We start from the raw sequence: 19377 nt of genomic DNA, 5'->3' as shown, positions 1-19377 counted from the left end.
TAATTTTAACCCCCAAATCTAACAGTCAAAACATTGGATTAAGTGAGAGGGGAGGCAGGGTAGAGAGGTGAGGGAAAGGCAGAGAGAGAGAGGAGTTGAGAGGTTAGGGTGAGGTCACTCTCCATGGGCTCGGTAGAAAGCGGATGTTTCCCGTTTTCAGGGATGCAGTACTTTCAACCTAACTTCCGTTTCCCCTGAAAAACGGAATGTTTTTTTACGCCTGCTATCTTAGATTAGGGTGAGGTCGGCACTGACATGGCAGAACAGGGTGATTGGGTCTTCTCTAATGCTCTGACCCCAGTAGGCTCTAGTAAACTGCTGCTGCCTCTACTGGCCTAGGGAGACATATCATACCACTTCCCAACCAGCATGGTCAGACAGTGTGTGTATGGGGCACAGTCAAGTCTGCCTCCCTGTGGGCAAACATAATATTGCAGCCAGACTCTCCATGGAGAGTTCTCTCAAACTTGACCCCCACTTTGGCTACTTGTATTTGATCTGATTTGTTGCTTGCTGTCTGTGTGTCCACTGCAGGTGAATGGAAATGGAAAACTGGCCAAAGAGGTGGAGCAGGACTCTAAGCTGTCAATCAGCCCGTCTCCAAGCAACACCTCCTCCAACGCCTCACTCACAACCCCACCCACAGAGGTAAGTCCCGCCCTGAAAACACATGTGAAGCAGCATTATAAAGCAGCTGAAGTCTCAGTTCCCGCTCAGTTCCCGCTCAGCCCAGTCAAAACTGTTCGCTGCTCTGGCACCCCAATGGTGGAACAAGCTCCCTCACGACGCCAGGACAGCGGAGTCAATCACCACCTTCCGGAGACACCTGAAACCCCACCTCTTTAAGGAATACCTAGGATAGGATAAAGTAATCCTTCTAACCCCCCCCTTAAAAGATTTAGATGCACTATTGTAAAGTGGTTGTTCCACTGGATATTATAGGTGAATGCACCAATTTGTAAGTCGCTCTGGATAAGAGCGTCTGCTAAATGACTAAAATGTAAAATGTAAAATGTCATGATCTGAATGTGTTTCCATAATGACACAGTAATGTATAGTGTCTATTATTTGAGCACACTCTTGTAAAATAGGCTTTACTACTACAATATCAAAATATCAATTTCTTCTCTCTAGCCTCGTTTATACTTGGTGTTGACATGTGTCCTTTGTCGTGATCTTATCCACATTCTTATTGGGCCCACATTGTAGCCGTTGCATCTACATCTCTTATCCGTCTATTGTGACCAGATATCCTGGTCCCTCCCTGTATGAAAATGATTTGACAGATATTCTTTCAAAATAATATGTATTTATTTTGATACATTGATGCCATAAGTCAATGGCGTCAATTATTTTAGAGGGCGGGATAACGATTTAAATGGTTTCACCATCCAGATCTGTGTGTGACGCAAGATCAGATCACAATCAGTTCAATGTGTCTTTTAGTCATCTACACCTGTTTAAATATGCTGGCAAAATCAGAATGCGGACAAGATCAGTACACAGTACTCATGTTTAGAACCAGGTATAAACGGGGCTTGTGGCTCTTGTGCTTTCTCTCTCTACTTCTACTCCTCTCTCACACTCTCTTCTAACCCCTCTCTCTCCTCCCTGGTTGGTCAGTTGTCTGAGCCAGTGATCATGGGCGCCATCCCGGGTCTGAACCTGTCCCTGCAGCAGGTCAAGGAGCGTGCTCACCAGAAACGCTCTAACAAGAGGGCCCCGCCCATGGACTGGAGCAAGAAAAATGAACTGTTCAGCAACCTGTAGAGTACCTCGCCCTGCACACACCCACATCCAGTAGATACTCACATAGGTCAGTGAAGGAGAGGGACAGAGAGAGAGGGACGGAGAGAGAGAGGGGTTGTTCTAAGCCCCATGTTTTCTATGACTCATTAAAACCAGCAGTTTAACTATTGGTGAGGGAGAATACAGGTATATGTAAAATATATACACACATATGTATTATATTCCAGATGCTATAAATGATGTGCTAACAATATCTAGACGAATATGCCAATGTTGGAAAGGAAACAGCTAGATCAGATAAGAATCTTTGTATTGTGATTTGAAAATCAGTTTGTGTTTTGTACCTGGGTGTGTATGCCCAGAAGACCTTGGAAGTCCCTGCTGGTCATAGCCTGGTGCCTGTCAGTATAGTGGAGTAGGTCTCTCTTATGGCCATTCCTCTACACGTTAATCAGTCATTGAAACAATATTTTTTTTGCCTTAAATGAGAATGGGACCAGCCACTTACATACCTGTCTAGTCTATCACCTTTCAGACGCCAAGTAGCAAGCCACTTCACACTTCCAGTCAGATGCAAATGTCTTTCATGTAGCTGAGCTTTGGGTCAGTCGAGCTTCAGAAGAAATTTGCTTCTGACTGGAAGTGTGCAGAGATTTTTCCATGTTTGTCCAGTTTTTGCCTTCAGCACCTTCACTAATCAAGTCTGTGTGTGGTAGATTCTGCAAACCTTTTAGGGACCAAAACCCTGATGAACGACAACCACTGACAGTCAGTCAGTCATTGGGGAACGATATGTTGGTGCAGTGTCCATCCATACCAGTCTTACTTCAATAAATGTGAAGGCTGAAAACCTTACGTCCATAGCGTTGCCATTACCACTGTATATTGCGATACTTTTCATTTCAGTTTTTTTTTATTGCCATTGTCAAAATGCTTTGAGGATTTTACGTTTACGTAGATGTACTTAAACATAATTGCTTTCTTTAATAAGAATATAAATGTCTGCGCTTCACTAAATGTTATGTGTATGTTCAGTATTGAGAATGACAGTGAGATTCGCTATTTTCACTATTGAATTGTATGGGGGTGTCATGCTCTTAAACTGTTCATGTTATTTCTATACTGTATTAAATTGTACATCTCACCACTGTTGTCCCATGACTCTCCATTTAAATTAAGACTACAATAACATAAATGTTAGAAATCTATTTCTGTGCTATAAAGGTGTAGATGAAATGCACCCACTCTTAAAAGGCTTCTGGATATTTAAATCCAGAAATGAACGAGAGAATTCAACAGGATCAGACTTGAATATTTAATGGTTAACTGTAACCAAATGAAGATTCAGCTGGATGAAAAAACAGAATAACATATATCCACAGACCCATCTTAAATAAGGTGCCTCTTTCACATTCACGCAAGGCTCTCCTTCACCTCACCTCTTCAAAACCACGGTTCCTCCTCCCATAACAAAGCCAGGTGTGCGTGTTTAATGTGAGAGCAGCTTGAACTGAATAGGTGGGACATTCCTGAGAACGACAGAGATGAAACCCAGGTTACAGCCAGGGATCACATTCACACTGAAACAACAAACATTTACAGTACAGAGGACACTACACAATCATACAAGTCAGGGTTAATGATTTGAAAGTTGATGAGGAAGACAGAAAGACAGCATAGAAGAGTTCAAATATAGAGTCCAAATATGGAACATAGCCATATAATGCTGGGTGGACAGGGAAAAAAACAGACCGTTTTTTTGATAACCATGTAGATAATTCATTTCATGTTACAATAAGGAAGACCAGAACCCCTTAACAATGGCTCTGCATTTTATGGAAATATTTAAGGAAAATCTGTACAAAGAACTTTGGTTGAATATGATTCTGCTCCCAGATATACCTATAAGTATACAATATACATATTTAGATACTCTAATTTAAATACTAGTTGGACTAATCTACATTAAAATGTTGTTTTTTTTCTTTCAAAAATAGTGTACATTATTAATATCTTGCATGTCATCCTCGGCTGTACAAAGCATGTATAACTCCTTATATTGACAGTGTGGACAGTGACAATAGCTAAATATGCTTTGAAAAGCAAAGGTCTTCTTCCCTTTTGTTTAAACAATATCATCCAGCACTTTTACATAGCTTCATAAAACCAGAAATTATATAGCATCTAGTCATTCTGTATTACTAAAGATTTTAACAGCACAAATGTACTGGCACCATGCCTTGAGGAAGACACAAAAACACTTTCATTGTGGTCAACTTGGTATAAAATGGATAAAATACAAGAGTATTGAAAATATCAACAAGGTCCAATTGAAATGGTCAGACATAGTGAAATACAAAGGTCAAATGACAGATACAGCGTCTAATACAAATGGTATTGTATGGTAATATTCTGTCTAGGAATGGTTCCTCTATAGGACAGTATAAAAACACCACTTCTCCCCATTGTCTCTCTCTCTACTGCTGCAATGGCCAAACAATGACTTTACACAGAGGTGGATACTGTGAGAAAGGAGGGGAAGAAAGACACACCATCAAGACAAAGAAATGGAGGATGTTGGGTAGAATATGAAACAACCCAATACAACGGTGTACTGGTACAGTATGTTGTCCACCCCTCATGTATCTACAGTCAGTCAGGCCCTGTGTTGAAACCAACAGGGTTGTTGTGACTGATGGCAATGCACTGTAGAGCAGAGTTAAGTGCTGGTGTTGAAAGGAGAAGAAGTGGCAACATGGAGGCAGGGAGGAGGGAGATGGATACACACTGTTCATTAAAACCATCCCAGTCCATGGCACATCCTACAATGTAGTCCCATATGTTTCTGTTAGTCTGGTGGTGGGGGTTGGCCTGTAGTTTTAGGGGCGTCGGGGTCGGAGATAACACTTAGGTGGGGTGACCTGCTCCATTCTCCCTCTCATGGTCATTAGTACTTCCTGAGGTGAAGGGTCAAGGGTCAGTGGGCTGGTCAGTGGAGTGGATAGAGGGCTTAGTCCAGCATGGCATCCAGCTGGTCAGCAAGGTCATCAAACATGTTGCCAATGTCATCCAGAATGTTGCCCGCTGACTTCACTGTGTTAGCCCCACTGTCAGGAGGTGGAAAAAGAAGCAGGGTTTAGTCATGGAGATAGATAGAGGACTCAAGTGCTCAAAAGCCTGTTTTATCAAGGGCAGCGCCATTGAGGACTTTCACCATTTTGAAGTAGTCAAATATGGGTTAAGGAAGGATCACATAATTCCATCCAGGTCATCAGGTGGGACCTGAGCAAACATTCCATACCTGCAAGGGACAGTAAATCACCAACCTTGTCTTTATACCTGTTCAGACAACACACTCCAGCTGCAGTATGCAACCTTTCAGTTTGTTTACCAACTCATTGAAGTAGTAGAAGAAGAAAACTGACTACTTCAAAATGGAGATGGCCTCAATGGCACTGCCCATGCTCTCAAAGACACCATAATGGGACAGATATAATGTTGCATGAATGCTACTTCAGTTCACATAAACAGTAGAGTGTATATGGCCTGTAAATACAGGAAATGGTGAGGTGTTTATCGTGTTCTCTTACCCGTCAGTGCTGTCCTCCTGGGTGAGTTTTCTCTCCACAGCCTGCAGTGCTGCCTCCAGAGAGGTGCTGGTCTGCTCCAGCCTCTGCTGCTGCACCACCTCTAACCCCGGGCCAGACTCTACCCCTGGGCCTGGGCCGACCACACAGATCTGGGGCTTGCCTGTCTGGGCTGCCTGGCTCTGAAGCCCTGGGGCTGTGGGACACCGGCTGGGTGTGGGTGATGGTGGGGCTGAGAAGGCAAGACTCTGTACCACGTTGACAGTCACAGTGGGCGGCACTATGGCTGTTGGACAGGAAGCAAAAGCAGAAACTCAGAATTGATGATAAAAACAGAAAGACATAATAATGAGCTTCCACGTGTAATAAGTTACCTGTAGCAGCAGCCAGACTGTGTCGGGACGGTTTTGGGGCTGTGACGGGGGGTCTGTGGGAGCTGTGAGGCTTGGGGGAGACGGGGGGTTTGAGGGGTGTGCCTGTCCCTGCTAGGTTCTCCAGCCCTTCCAGACTGGCCTCGCTGATCCTCAGACTGACCAGACTCACCTCCTCACAGCTCTGGGACTGGGCCCTGCTGCCTGGACTGGAGTCTGACTCTATCTGGCCCTCACTGTCACTGGTGGGAGAGCTGCCAGCATGGTCTTTAGGCTTGTATCTCCGCTTCACAGTGTCTGACTCCTTCAGGTTAAACTCAGGCACCTCCAGGGCTGTCTTGGTGGGCCCGTTCTTGTCTGCCGGGATCTCCACAGTGCTCTCGGCCCTGAGCGGCCCTCCCACCTTGGGCCTCTGCTTGATGGTGAGGTTGCCCTCCTCAGCGAAGGGGATACACTCGCTGGAGCTATTGTGAGGGGATGAGGAGCCATCCAACCCCGGTGCCTTAGGTTCCTCCTCCTCAGAGTCTGACTTCACCCCTCGCTCTGGGTCATGGTCTGGGATGTCGGTCTGGGCTGGAACACATTCGCTCTGCACCCTCCTCTTCATCCCTGCGGAGGCCTCTCTGGGCTCCAGTCCTGAGGGGGTGAGGCTGGGGAGGAGAGGCTCTGGTTGGAGGAGGTCCAGCCTGGGCCTGGACAGGCTCTTCCCCTCAGTGGAGGCCTCCAGACAGGCTGCGATGCTCCTCACGCTCCCTGGGCTGTCTGTCTCCACCCCCCCAGGAGAGGGCGCCATATTCTCCATGGACCCAACGCTGGGGCTGCTGCTCACCGAGCTCAGTCTCTTGGGTGGGGCTGGAGGGGGACCCTTTTTACGAGCGCGCACGGCAAAGGACTGGCTACGCCCTACAGTGCCGTACTTTACGGGTGTGGTCTGCATGCCTGCCAGCTGGCTGCGTCCAGGCCGGCGGGTCAGGGTGGCGTAGGACTCTAGGGTGCTAGAGGGCGGAGCCAGGTCGTCATCCTCTTCGTCTGGTTCGCCGTCTGACAGGGCATAGCGTGTCAGGCTCTGGCTGCGCTTCTTAGGCGGGGCCAGGGTCATGGCGTGGTAGGTGTGTGCCAAGGGCTTGGTGGGCGAGCCGTAGCTCAGGTCGGTGCTGCCACAGTGGGAGTGGAGGTAGCTGAAGCCCCTCTGGGCCGGGGAGCCCTGGGGAGAGGAGCCTAGGGAGTGAGACCCAGGGCCTTTAGGCTTGGCTGGGATGGCTGGGTACTTGAACACGGTGGCTGCCCCCAGGGGGACCTGCTTGGGCAGCTGCTGCTGTAGTATGGACCTCTGGTCCCAGCCTTCTGGAATGTTCCTCTCCTTGGCAGGGCTGCTGTCAGCACTGAGGCTGGTAGAGGTGCTGCTGCTGCCTAGGCTCTCCTGTGAGCGGCTGTGGGGAGTGATGGAGGCCGTGGGGGGGTCCTGGGAGCGCCCTGAGCCCCTGGACCGGGCGTCGATGCTCTCTTGGCTCCGAGACATGCCCACGGCACTCTTGATGGCCAGGCCCTCCTGGTAGTGGCTGGACATGGCTGTCTGCAGCTCAGCGCTCAGCTCGCTGTCCTGGAAGGTCAGCATCTTGGGGGTGTGGGGCGAGGGGCAGTCAGAGGCGCTGTCAGGGGGCTCGATGGTGACCAGGTGAAGGGCTCCAGGGGGCTTGCGGCGCAACGTGCCCTGGCCAGATTCTGCAGCTAGGATGGCCCTCTGGATGTCACACAGCTTCTTCACGGCCAGCATCATCTTCTTCTGGTGGCCCAGCTTGGTGATGCCTATCTCCTGCAGGTCCTCCCAGGTCAGGTCCCGTACGATGCTGATGGAGTCATAGCCGTTCTCTGACAGCTTCCTTTGGTACTGAGGCAGGCCTATGGTACTCAGCCACTCCCCCAGGTCTGCCTGGAGTAGGAGAAGAGTCACAGTCAGACCTACACAGTTGAAACCTTTACGAAAGTAATGTAAAACCTGACCTGCACACAAAAGCAGACAGACAGACAGACACATGCATCAGTAAGACCTTACCGGGATGTATTCAGGCAGCCACTCTGGGATGCTGAGGTTTCCTATCTCGATTGAGATCTTCTTGCGGTGGCCTGGCTTGGTGACGCCGATGGCCGTCAGGTCCTCTGGGGTCATCCTGCTGATGGTGGGGACGTCGTAGCCGGCCGTGATGAAGTTCCCAGTGTACTGCTCCAACTGGAAGTCACTCAGCCACTGGTAGATGGCCTCTGCATCCTACACCAGAGGGGAGGGGTTGAGTATCACATTGACATCAATTACTGGCCTATTCACTGTCCTCCTTTCTTTTAATAGATACATTTATTTCACTGTGGCATACAGAGTACACAGAAAAATACAATCATGAGTGGTAATGTGTGGCAAACATGGACAATATTTCCAGTCCTGCGTCTGTCCTGTCCTGCGTCTGTCCTGTCCTGCGTCTGTCCTGTCCTGCGTCTGTCCTGTGTCTGATTCTCACCTTGCCCTCCAGTAGCTGCTGAGGACGTACAAACTGTGGGGAGACAAACTGCTGTTCCCCTGGTCTCTGTATGTTCACCATCGGCCTCCGAGGAGCACCCAGAACCACTAGACAAGAAAACACACACTGGAGAGTTAAATGAATGGTGTTCAGGATGTTTTCTACCAATAAGCACAAACCAAACTAGAAAGTTGAAGTTTCAGGAGAAATGTTGTGGTATGCAACAGTAATGAGAGAAAGGGTTGGTATTCCTACCTGCAGTCAGGTCAGGCTGTTTATTGGGGACTGGTTGCCCTGAGTCACCAGCAGAGGGCGCTGGCTGCACATCAAAACAGAGCACAAGACAAGTTACAGAGAGAGCAGGAATAAACAATCTGTTGACTGGCACTACATATGAAGACAGTAAATCACAATATTACATTTCCTCTGTTCATAGCTGTGAGTAAGGTTTGCAATTGTTTTAGCATTGTTATCTCAGTAAATCTCAGTAAAACTAGCCAGGATAAATAAAGCTGAAATAACAATTGGTCCAGTACTTTGGCTGTGTCTGGGAGTGCGGTGGTCTGCTGGTGTTGTCCGTTGGGGGCAGTGTTACTCTCTGTGCTCTGTCCACTCCCAGCACTACGGGTGCTGCCCACACTGCCAGTACTCCCTACACTGTTCCTGTCACCTGCTAGATCGGACCACAGGAGAGGAGGATGCAGAGGGAGAAGAGAAAGAGAGATAGAAGTGAGGGACGTTAAAGACAACCGTGGTGGCTGGACAGCGAGAGGGAGAGCAAAATGAGGTCCCTCCCCTCTGTGTCCTTCCAGAGCTCACGTCAACACAGTCACACACACATCCACGTGATTCTAACTGAAGCTGGCAGAGGATGGCAGAGGTTGGGGCTGTGGACCCTGTCACTGAGCCAGGAAAGTCATCACAGATCAGGGGGGTGGCACAGGCCAGGACAGGACGTCATTTGCTGCCATACGAAGCCAAGGGAGATGGTTGCATGGTGGAGCGGAGCTGCAGGCATAGAGCAACAGCAGCCAAGGGTACAGAACTACAGGGGTAAACTACAACTACAGTCCTGCAGTAGGACAGATGAAAGGTCATCCACAATGGAAAATTCCTACAGCGGAGTACACAGGGCACCCATTAAGCTTGCAGTGTCCTGTAGACTGTCGGAATTGTCACTTTTTTTGGTCACTGGAACAGAGGTTTCCTGGTGGTCCCATCTCGTGGCAGCAGGGAGAACAGCAGGAGCTATGGGAAGCTCAGTTTGAAGCTGGCACATGACAAAGGTAGAGCATGGGGATAGGGGACAGAGACAGCCAGCTATTGTCATGGGGGGACAGTGGAGGGACTCTTACCCGCGGTGTGTGAGTTCCTGAGCACCCAGATGTCCTCCAGGGGACAACCAGGCTGAGAGAGGCTGCTGGGAGGCCGACCTATCAGACATAACAACACTGTTGGGCCATGGGGGTACCATGGTCTACGGAGCAGCACTGGGGATTGGCTGGGCCTGAGCATGAGAGGGGTTTAGAGGGGGCGAACATAGGTGTCCTTGTGCCCTCACCACGGTTCACAGTGGTGGGGAAGTTGTCTGGCTGGTTAGGGGGCTGAGTACTGTATACCTGTTTCGATGTGCGTCTGTCCTCTGAGTGCATGTATAAGGGTGTGTGTGTATATACCTGGGTTGGCGCTGAGGCCGATGGTGTGGGGGAGGGCCAGGTGGGGATTGTTGGGGGTGTACAGTGTGTAGGAGTCGTCGGTCTGGGGGGCTGAGCTCAGGCTGGAGGAGAGGGGGGCTCTGGAGAGGAGCTGGTGGCGCTGGGTGGGCAGAGAGGCGTGCCGGGACAGGGTGCCCCCTACAGGGTCAAACAGGTAGGACACACAGACAGAGAGGTTAAACGCAAGCTGATGGTTAGAGGTGGACATTACATGGTATGGATGGAGAGATGCTGAGAGAAAAGGAGGAGGAAGAGAGAAAAATAGGAGCAAGGGATGGATTGGAAGCATGAGGGATTAGTCCAACCAAGGCAGTCTGGGAAATGGGGTGTTCTCTGGAGGGGCCAACCTGTAATGAAGAGGGGCCACCACTGCTCTTCCAATGCAGTGATGTGTAGCGATACAACCTATCAGTGTGTTTGTGTGTGGAGCCAAGGGAGAAACAGTTCCTTCAGGAAGTATTCATACCCCTTGATTTATTCCACATTTTGTTGTGTCACAGCCTAAATTCAAAATTGATTCAATAGATTTATTTTTAGCTCACCCATCTATATACAATACCCCATAATGACAAAGTGGATTTTTTTATATATATTTCTTTGTAGTACATTTTTGAAAATGAAATACAGAAATATCTAATTTACATAAATATTCACACCCCTGAGTCAATACATGTTAGAATCACTTTTTGCAGAGATTACAGCTGTGAGTCTTTCTGGGTAAGTCTCTAAGAGCTGTGCACACCTGGATTGTACAATATTTGCAATATAAATATAAAATTCTTCATGCTCTGTCAAGTTGGTTGTTGATCATTGCTTGACAGCCATTGTCATACCTTGCCATAGATTGTCAAGACAATTTAAGTCACAACTGTAACTAGGTCACTCAATGTCTGCTTTTATTTTTAACACCCAACTACCAATAGGTTCTGTTCTTTGCGAGGGACCTTACAGATAATTGTATGTGTTGGGTACAACGATGGGGTTATCATAAAAAAAACACGTTAACACTATTATTGAACACAGAGTGAGTCCATGCAACTTATTATGTGACTTGATAAGCACATTTTTACATCTGTACTTAGTTAGGCTTGCCATAACAAAAGGGGTTGAATACATTTCAACTTTTCATTTTCTATGATGTCAAAATTCCACTTTGACATTATGGGGTATTGTGTGTAGATCAGTGACACAACATTTCAATGTAATAATTTTTAAATTCAGGCTGTAACAACAAAATGTGGAAAAAGTAACAGGGTGTGAATACTTTCTGAAGGTACAGTAGGTGCAGAGGGAGAATTTAAGATGGGTCTCCCGTTCCCCTGATCTTTTGTTGTGGTGACAGATTTGCAGAGAAGACAGAAACCTGTCATTTTTCTCTGACTGCAGTGCTGAGCTGCTCCCTGTTCTGTCAAAGCTGCTCCATGAGTGTCACCACGCCAACCTATTCACTCAGGGATTTCTCCCTCTAGTGCACATCGAAGAGGTGGTGTGGGGCGGATTATCTTCTTCTGTGGTGTTAGGTAGGTAACTGACACCTTCTGTTAATCTAACCGGTATTAGAGGTAGACTGCGTGGGTAAGGGTGGGAATTTTTACATAATGTACAATAGCAGATGACTCATGCAGTTCCAAGCCATTTCCCTTTCCATTTCTGACTTAATCCTGCATTGTGAGTGTGCTGACATGTCTGGGAGATGAGTTAGTGAGTGTGTGAGTGAGTGAGTGTGTCTGTGTGTTGATGTTCCGACATGCCGGCAGCTGACTCAACAAGCTACGAATCCTCCGTTTGCTGCGGGTGCCACGGTTACGCAATGAAGGAGGCAAATGTCAGAGGGCTCTCTCTCTCTTTGCCCATTGCTTTCAGATGGGAGTGGGGAATAGCTAATGATTACACTGAACTTATAGGGTGTGTGTGTGTGTGTGTGTGTGTGTGTGTGTGTGTGTGTGTGTGTGTGTGTGTGTACTGACCTGAGCGTCTGCTGATGACCTCTACAATGTTTGGGGGGAAGTAGCCCACCCGGTCGGTGCCCCTCTGGCTGTCGTGGATGTGCCCCTTCCAGCGCCCGTCCACGTGCTGCTCTAGGACCTGCCAGGCAGCCAATCAAAACAAACATTAAGACAGGTCTAAACCAATCCGATGGCTATTACTACCCAGTGTCTCTCCATATTGAGGCAGGTAGGTCTGTGAGATTCTATAACAACGTGGTGTCATTTCCACTGTTTATGTACGTGTGTAGGAGTGTACCTGACCTGAAGTGTGCAGTTCTGGGACAATGACAGAAAGTACATGCTCCAACTTGAAACACGTTCTACGTGTTAACAACTTCATCTGTGTATCTATGTCTCTGTATGGTTTGTTTTCATAATGTCAAAATATGTTTTACATAAGTTGGGAGGGTGATACAAAAGCAGCGCCACAGCCCAGAGATCAACTGTAGTACAATAACAAACCAAAAGAGAGAGAACCAAAAGGTCAATCACAAACAGATGATGACAGTAGTCATGTGTTTCTGATCATGTTCCATTTGTCCACATGAGCTGCTAAAACCCAGACCATTGTCTCTGCTCCCTAATTTAGCAGCCTTAGTCAGAGGATACAAGCCAAGGGAATTTGGGTTCGGGGGCTGAGGGTATGGGGGAGAAGAGGGGTGTTGGGTTGTGTGTCTGGTAAAAGATGTGGGTAGAGGGGGAAATAGCATGTACTGAATGGGCAGGTTTGGCAGCTATAGAAAAATACATTTAAATTAATTGACCCATCCAAGTTGTCAAAACATCTTTTTCTAAAGGCCTAAACTAGCTAAAGGCACAGTGTGTGGGATTTATTTTACTATGCATTGTTTTCAATGATAAAAACCCTGTAGGCTCCGATGCCTCGCTCAACTAGAACGTCTCCATTTTGGCTTTTTATCGCTGGCGCTGTAGTCACACAAAATTAAATATTTTTTTGTAATTATTCACTTTTTTACTAGCTCATTTGAAATGGAAGATGTAGCTACGATTTGAGGCTTTACCATACATGCTAAATTAGACCAATTCATCCACTTACGGAAACACAACATCGCTATCAACCTGTCCAATCCTCCTCACCCGCCTCGCTCCGCCCGACCACTTTTTGCGCTTTGGTTCGGCACCAGTCCCCACTAAGATGTCAGCTAACCTTTTGCCCAGTATCTAACATGTATATGTGTGTGTGAGATGTGGAAAGGCTAGTTGATGGGTGAGGTGGGTGGCCTGAGGGCAAGGTTTATGAATAGTTTCTCTCTGGTATTGAAGCAACCCCCACAGTAGCAGAATAGGCCGACATACTCCCAAGAAGAAAAACAGGCCAGGGTCATGAGACGATGTGTATGTGTGAGACAGTAGTAGTAGTAGTAGTAGTAGTAGAGTCATTGCTGAGAGGGAGTGATGGATGAATACCAGGGCCTGTCCCTACCCGTCTCTCTCGCTCTCTGGGCTCAAAGAGAGCCATCCTTCAGATATAGGGGCTCACTGTACTCTCTCCCTATAAACTAGTTCCCCCTCAGGAATATGGATAGTGAGGTTCACCTGTGGTGCACTATACCCTTAAGGACCTACTGGACCTTGAACTGATAGATGACATGTATATCAGGTTCAGTACAGTGAACTGATAGATGACATGTACATCAGGTTCAGTACAGTGAACTGATAGAGGACATGTACATCAGGTTCAGTACAGTGAACTGATAGATGACATGTATATCAGGTTCAGTACAGTGAACTGATAGATGACATGTACATCAGGTTCAGTACAGTGAACTGATAGAGGACATGTACATCAGGTTCAGTACAGTGAACTGATAGATGACATGTACATCAGGTTCAGTACAGTGAACTGATAGAGGACATGTACATCAGGTTCAGCACAGTGAACTGATAGATGACATGTACATCAGGTTCAGCACAGTGAACTGATAGAGGACATGTACATCAGGTTCAGCACAGTGAACTGATAGAGGACATGTACATCAGGTTCAGCACAGTGAACTGATAGATGACATGTACATCAGGTTCAGCACAGTGAACTGATAGAGGACATGTACATCAGGTTCAGTACAGTGAACTGATAGAGGACATGTACATCAGGTTCAGTACAGTGAACTGATAGATGACATGTACATCAGGTTCAGTACAGTGAACTGATAGATGACATGTACATCAGGTTCAGTACAGTGAACTGATAGATGACATGTACATCAGGTTCAGTACAGTGAACTGATAGAGGACATGTACATCAGGTTCAGTACAGTGAACTGATAGAGGACATGTACATCAGGTTCAGTACAGTGAACTGATAGATGACATGTACATCAGGTTCAGTACAGTGAACTGATAGAGGACATGTACATCAGGTTCAGTACAGTGAACTGATACAGTGAGGGAAAAAAGTATTTGATCCCCTGCTGATTTTGTACGTTTGCCCACTGACAAAGAAATTATCAGTCTATCATTTTGATGGTAGGTTTATTTGAACAGTGAGAGACAGAATAACAACAACAAAATCCAGAAAAACTCATGTAAAAAATGTTATAAATTGATTTGCATTTTAATGAGGGAAGTAAGTATTTGACCCCCTCTCAATCAGAAAGATTTCTGACTCCCAGGTGTCTTTTATACAGGTAACGAGCTGAGATTAGGAGCACACTCTTAAAGGGAGTGCTCCTCATCTCAGTTTGTTACCTGTATAAAAGACACCTGTCCACAGAAGCAATCAATCAATCAATCAGATTCCAAACTCTCCACCATGGCCAAGACCAAAGAGCTCTCCAAGGATGTCAGGGACAAGATTGTAGACCTACACAAGGCTGGAATGGGCTACAAGACCATCGCCAAGCAATTTTGTGAGAAGGTGACAACAGTTGGTGCGATTATTCGCAAATGGAAGAAACACAAAAGAACTGTCAATCTCCCTCGGCCTGGGGCTCCATGCAAGATCTCACCTCGTGGAGCTGCAATGATCATGAGAACGGTGAGGAATCAGCCCAGAACTACACGGGAGGATCTTGTCAATGATCTCAAGGCAGCTGGGACCATAGTCACCAAGAAAACAATTGGTAACACACTACTCCGTGAAGGACTGAAATACTGCAGCGCCCGCAAGGTCCCCCTGCTCAAGAAAGCACATATACATGCCCGTCTGAAGTTTGCCAATGAACATCTGAAAGATTCAGAGGATAACTGGGTGAAAGTGTTGTGGTCAAATGAGACCAAAATGGAGCTCTTTGGCATCAACTCAACTCGCCGTGTTTGGAGGAGGAGGAGGAATGCTGCCTATGACCCCAAGAACACCATCCCCACGTCAAACATGGAGGTGGAAACATTATGCTTTGGGGGTGTTTTTCTGCTAAGGGGACAGGACAACTTCACCGCATCAAAGGGACGATGGACGGGGCCATGTACCGTCAAATCTTGGGTGAAAACCTCCTTCCCTCAGCCAGGGCATTGAAAATGGGTCGTGGATGGGTATTCCAGCATGACAATGACCAAAAACACACGGCCAAGACAACAAAGGAGTGGCTCAAGAAGAAGCACATTAAGGTCCTGGAGTGGCCTAGCCAGTCTCCAGACCTTAATCCCATAGAAAATCTGTGGAGGGAGCTGAAGGTTCGAGTTGCCAAACGTCAGCCTCAAAACCTTAATGACTTGGAGACGATCTGCAAAGAGGAGTGGGACAAAATCCCTCCTGAGATGTGTGCAAACCTGGTGGCCAACTACAAGAAACGTCTGACCTCTGTGATTGCCAACAAGGGTTTTGCCACCAAGTACTAAGTCATGTTTTGCAGAGGGGTCAAATACTTATTTCCCTCATTAAAATGCAAATCAATTTACAACATTTTTGACATGTGTTTTTCTGGATTTTTTTGTTGTTATTCTGTCTCTCACTGTTCAAATAAACCTACCATTAAAATTATAGACTGATAATTTCTTTGTCAGTGGGCAAACGTACAAAATCAGCAGGGGATCAAATACTTTTTTCCCCCTCACTGTAGATGACATGTACATCAGGTTCAGTACAGTGAACTGATAGATGACATGTACCATGTACCGTCCTACAGTCCAGCGGTTTCCCAAACCGTCCTACAGTCCAGCGGTTTCCCAAACCGTCCTACAGTCCAGCGGTTTCCCAAACCGTCCTACAGTCCAGCGGTTTCCCAAACCGTCCTACAGTCCAGCGGTTTTCAAACCGTCCTACAGTCCAGCGGTTTCCCAAACCGTCCTACAGTCCAGGGCTTTTCAAACCGTCCTACAGTCCAGCGGTTTTCAAACCGTCCTACAGTCCAGCGGTTTTCAAACCGTCCTACAGTCCAGCGGTTTTCCAAACCGTCCTACAGTCCAGCGGTTTCCCAAACCGTCCTACAGTCCAGCGGTTTCCCAAACCGTCCTACAGTCCAGCGGTTTCCCAAACCGTCCTACAGTCCAGCGGTTTTCAAACCGTCCTACAGTCCAGCGGTTTTCAAACCGTCCTACAGTCCAGCGGTTTTCAAACCGTCCTACAGTCCAGCGGTTTTCAAACCGTCCTACAGTCCAGCGGTTTTCAAACCGTCCTATAGTCCAGCGGTTTTCAAACCTATCCTCGGGGACCCGCAGACTTTTCACAATTTAGTTGTAGCCCTGAACTAGTTTACCGGAGTCACCTATTCATGGGCTTGATGATTAGCTGACATGTTGAATCAGGTGTGCTAGCTGTGGAATAGTTCAACTACATGGAACAGCTGAAACCCCCTGCTGTAGTCCACACATTTCTACATACTGTGTCTACTGAATACACATGAAGCCACCCGCACATAAACACTGCCAGCCTGTCTCCCTGCCTGCTACTAAAACACCTGTTAGAGAGGAAAAAAGGGGAAACACACCTGTCCTAACAGACTACATGGGGGCACGGTTGGGCACAGTGAGTGTGGGAACAACACTGCAATGCCAGCTGAGGCACATGTGAGGAGTTACAGACAGCAAATAGAGAGGGTTGTGTGTGTGTGTGTGTGTTCCTACTGCCTACCATGATGACATCCCCGGCCCGGATGTTGAGAGCGGTGGGGTCATGGATGTTCCAGTAGTCTTTCAGAGCTCTCACCTGCAGGACACCTGTAGCATCTGTGTGTGAGAAAGACAGAGGGGAAAAAGAGAGAGGTAGAGAGAGAGCGAGAGAGAGGGGGGGACAGAGAGGGGAGAAAGAGTGGTACAGAGAGAGAAGAGAAAGAGAGAGAGGGGGACAGAGAGAGGAGAGAAAGAGAGACACACACAAAGTTAGTTCAGGGAATTGGTATGAACGAAGGCAGGAAGAAAATACAGCCCAATGATTGATACATACTGACATGTACACCTTTTTCAAATCACCTTAAGGGGATATACCCAGACGCCGCTACAATCCCAATGCCTGTTGTTTTTTTATTAGTCACATCCGGCACTGGTATGGAATGCAGTGACATCAGAGAGCAGAGTCAGTCAGTGCTGTATTCAGCCTCTGACTGGTTGGTACACATCAATAATTAATCCATGACGAGCAGGCTGATTGTGTGGCTGATTGTGTTCTATTCACTCTGAACACAGAGAGAACTGGATCATAACAGGAAGTCTCTCCACAGCCTCCATGTTTGAAGCAGTCTGCTGACTGAGGAACACAAGTGCTCATTATGGCCTGAGTTCCCAGGCTGCGAGAACCAGATCAAAGACCCAGGCCTGCTGGATTACAGAGGAGATAGCACAAACAGCAGAGGTCCAAAACACAGTCTCATGCATGCGCACGTACACAGGGGTGGCACGCAACAATCAATCACACACAAACAAACAAACGCATAGGTCACACACACACACACGCACCCAGTCTTTTGGTTGTGTGTGCGCGCGTGTGTGTGAGCTGATAGGGTTATGTAACCTGTACTCCATGAGGTTAAACACAGCTGCTTGGTGAATTACAGCTTAGAGCATTTCATATCCCTCAGTCTCTCCTCTGGGCCTCTCTCGCTATAGGAACGTCTGCACTGGCTCTGTCTCAGTTTGTCTCCACACACACACCTCTGAACACTGTCCTGCAGAACTCAAACTGCAAAAGAATGCAAGAGTCGCTTCACTACACAAAAGCACAAAGAAAGAAATCCGCTAGCAGGAATCTATGCTGCCATTTTTTCAATTTCTGCAGCTAAATAGATTTTTTAACACACAAATACATTTAGGAACACAATAAAAGTATTTGAGGAAGAGCATTTTTATGATAAGAAATGACTAAAAGTGAAAGAATAAAATGTTTTTGTGGTGTTCCATGCTCAAGCAAGTACAATGTACCGTCAAATATCTTAGCCACTTAGGGGAGACAAAAATGTTCAGCTGCCCCTTTAAGGGTAACAGTGAAACTGGCATGTCTGTCTGGGAGAGATGAGAGTCTCCCATGTCTCTTCACTAGCAGTTGAGTTGAGCGAGCTCAAACAAGCTAACATGAAAAACAACCTAGCAACCTAACAAAATGATATCCATAGCCAAGAAACACAAGGACAAAGTCACTCAAGTAGACTCTATGGCTACACACTTCTAAAACAGCCAACATACTTTGAAAAGAACTACAGCAGCGATTTATATGCTATAAAATCAAAACTCATACTTGACTTTTTCAGTTTGTGAGTAAAATGGTCGCACTGTAGAGTCCTGGTTGAAGGACAATAAAGCAGGCGGAAAACACAGAATGAGAGGTAAAGACTGCCAAAGAATCATACTTCATGGAAAAATGTCTTCATTTGTTAACAACTATCTCCTGTCCCAGTGTATTCCAGTCGTGAGCGGTGCTCTGTTCACCTCGTAGGAGCTGCTTGATGTCCTTGCTGGCGTGAGAGGTGGTGAACTGGTTCACGATGTCCAGGGCTGTCTGGTTGTACGTGTTACGGATGTTCACGTCTATACCAGCCTGTCAAAACCACACACAACGTTATTGTCAATCAGATGTGCACTGAAACACAGCAACACATTCAACATCAATGTTCTCAAGTCTAATGCAGTCAACGGCAATGTACTGTACAACCTATTCAATAACACACTTCACTTACATTGGACAACATGTTACCAACTGTTAGTTGAACGTGGTAGAATAGTGATTGAATCAGACTAGTTAAAGACTAAGTGAGGTTGATGTCCCTCCAGGTGTCTTACCTCTAGCAGCTGTCTGACCACCTCCGTCTTGCCGTAGAGGGCAGCCTCGTGCAGGGCAGTGCCAGCCTTAGTGGCCCTGTTGATGTCGATGCCCGCTTTCAGCAGCAACCTGAACCAGAGGAACAACACAGTACTACTTTAGTACAGATTCAAGTTTACAAAGGCTGAATTGTAGGGTGAATTGGGTGAATTGTAAAGGTTTCTGCGAGGCAGAACCATGGATGGAGCCAGCAGGACCAGATGCCAGAACGGTACATTACGTCAATGGCAGAGTGTTACAGTGATCCACC

At 47.0% G+C, this 19377-nt stretch overlaps 2 protein-coding genes across 9 annotated transcripts in view; one reads left to right on the top strand and one right to left on the bottom strand.

Annotated features, from left to right (window-relative positions):
* Positions 1 to 2893, top strand: part of LOC106606975 (Na(+)/H(+) exchange regulatory cofactor NHE-RF1) — a 35040-nt gene extending 32147 nt beyond the window's left edge. The window contains exons 5-6 of the mRNA XM_014203504.2: positions 535 to 648; positions 1624 to 2893. Coding sequence (XP_014058979.1) covers positions 535 to 648; positions 1624 to 1770 — 261 coding nt within the window. The 3' untranslated portion in view covers positions 1771 to 2893. The remainder of the gene's footprint in view (positions 1 to 534; positions 649 to 1623) is intronic.
* A 157-nt stretch (positions 2894 to 3050) lies between these two features.
* Positions 3051 to 19377, bottom strand: part of LOC106606974 (caskin-2) — a 91224-nt gene continuing 74897 nt past the window's right edge. The window contains exons 8-20 of one of the 8 annotated variants that reach the window (XM_045720288.1): positions 19088 to 19196; positions 18737 to 18845; positions 16950 to 17044; positions 11900 to 12017; positions 9894 to 10070; positions 9573 to 9650; positions 8754 to 8890; positions 8473 to 8536; positions 8218 to 8324; positions 7761 to 7973; positions 5711 to 7637; positions 5340 to 5622; positions 3051 to 4856 (exon numbers count right to left, since the gene is read on the bottom strand). In XM_045720288.1, the coding sequence (XP_045576244.1) occupies positions 4760 to 4856; positions 5340 to 5622; positions 5711 to 7637; positions 7761 to 7973; positions 8218 to 8324; positions 8473 to 8536; positions 8754 to 8890; positions 9573 to 9650; positions 9894 to 10070; positions 11900 to 12017; positions 16950 to 17044; positions 18737 to 18845; positions 19088 to 19196 (3514 nt within the window). In that variant the 3' untranslated portion in view covers positions 3051 to 4759. The remainder of the gene's footprint in view (positions 4857 to 5339; positions 5623 to 5710; positions 7638 to 7760; positions 7974 to 8217; positions 8325 to 8472; positions 8537 to 8753; positions 8891 to 9572; positions 9651 to 9893; positions 10071 to 11899; positions 12018 to 16949; positions 17045 to 18736; positions 18846 to 19087; positions 19197 to 19377) is intronic. The other 7 variants (XM_045720289.1, XM_045720290.1, XM_045720291.1 and 4 more) reach the window with 7 other exon arrangements.

The sequence above is a fragment of the Salmo salar genome, chromosome ssa06, assembly GCF_905237065.1.
Source record: "Salmo salar chromosome ssa06, Ssal_v3.1, whole genome shotgun sequence".
NCBI classification, from domain to species: Eukaryota; Metazoa; Chordata; class Actinopteri; order Salmoniformes; family Salmonidae; genus Salmo; species Salmo salar.
The sequence above is the reverse complement of the archived record's forward strand: the minus strand, read 5'-3'. Positions and strand labels throughout refer to the sequence as shown.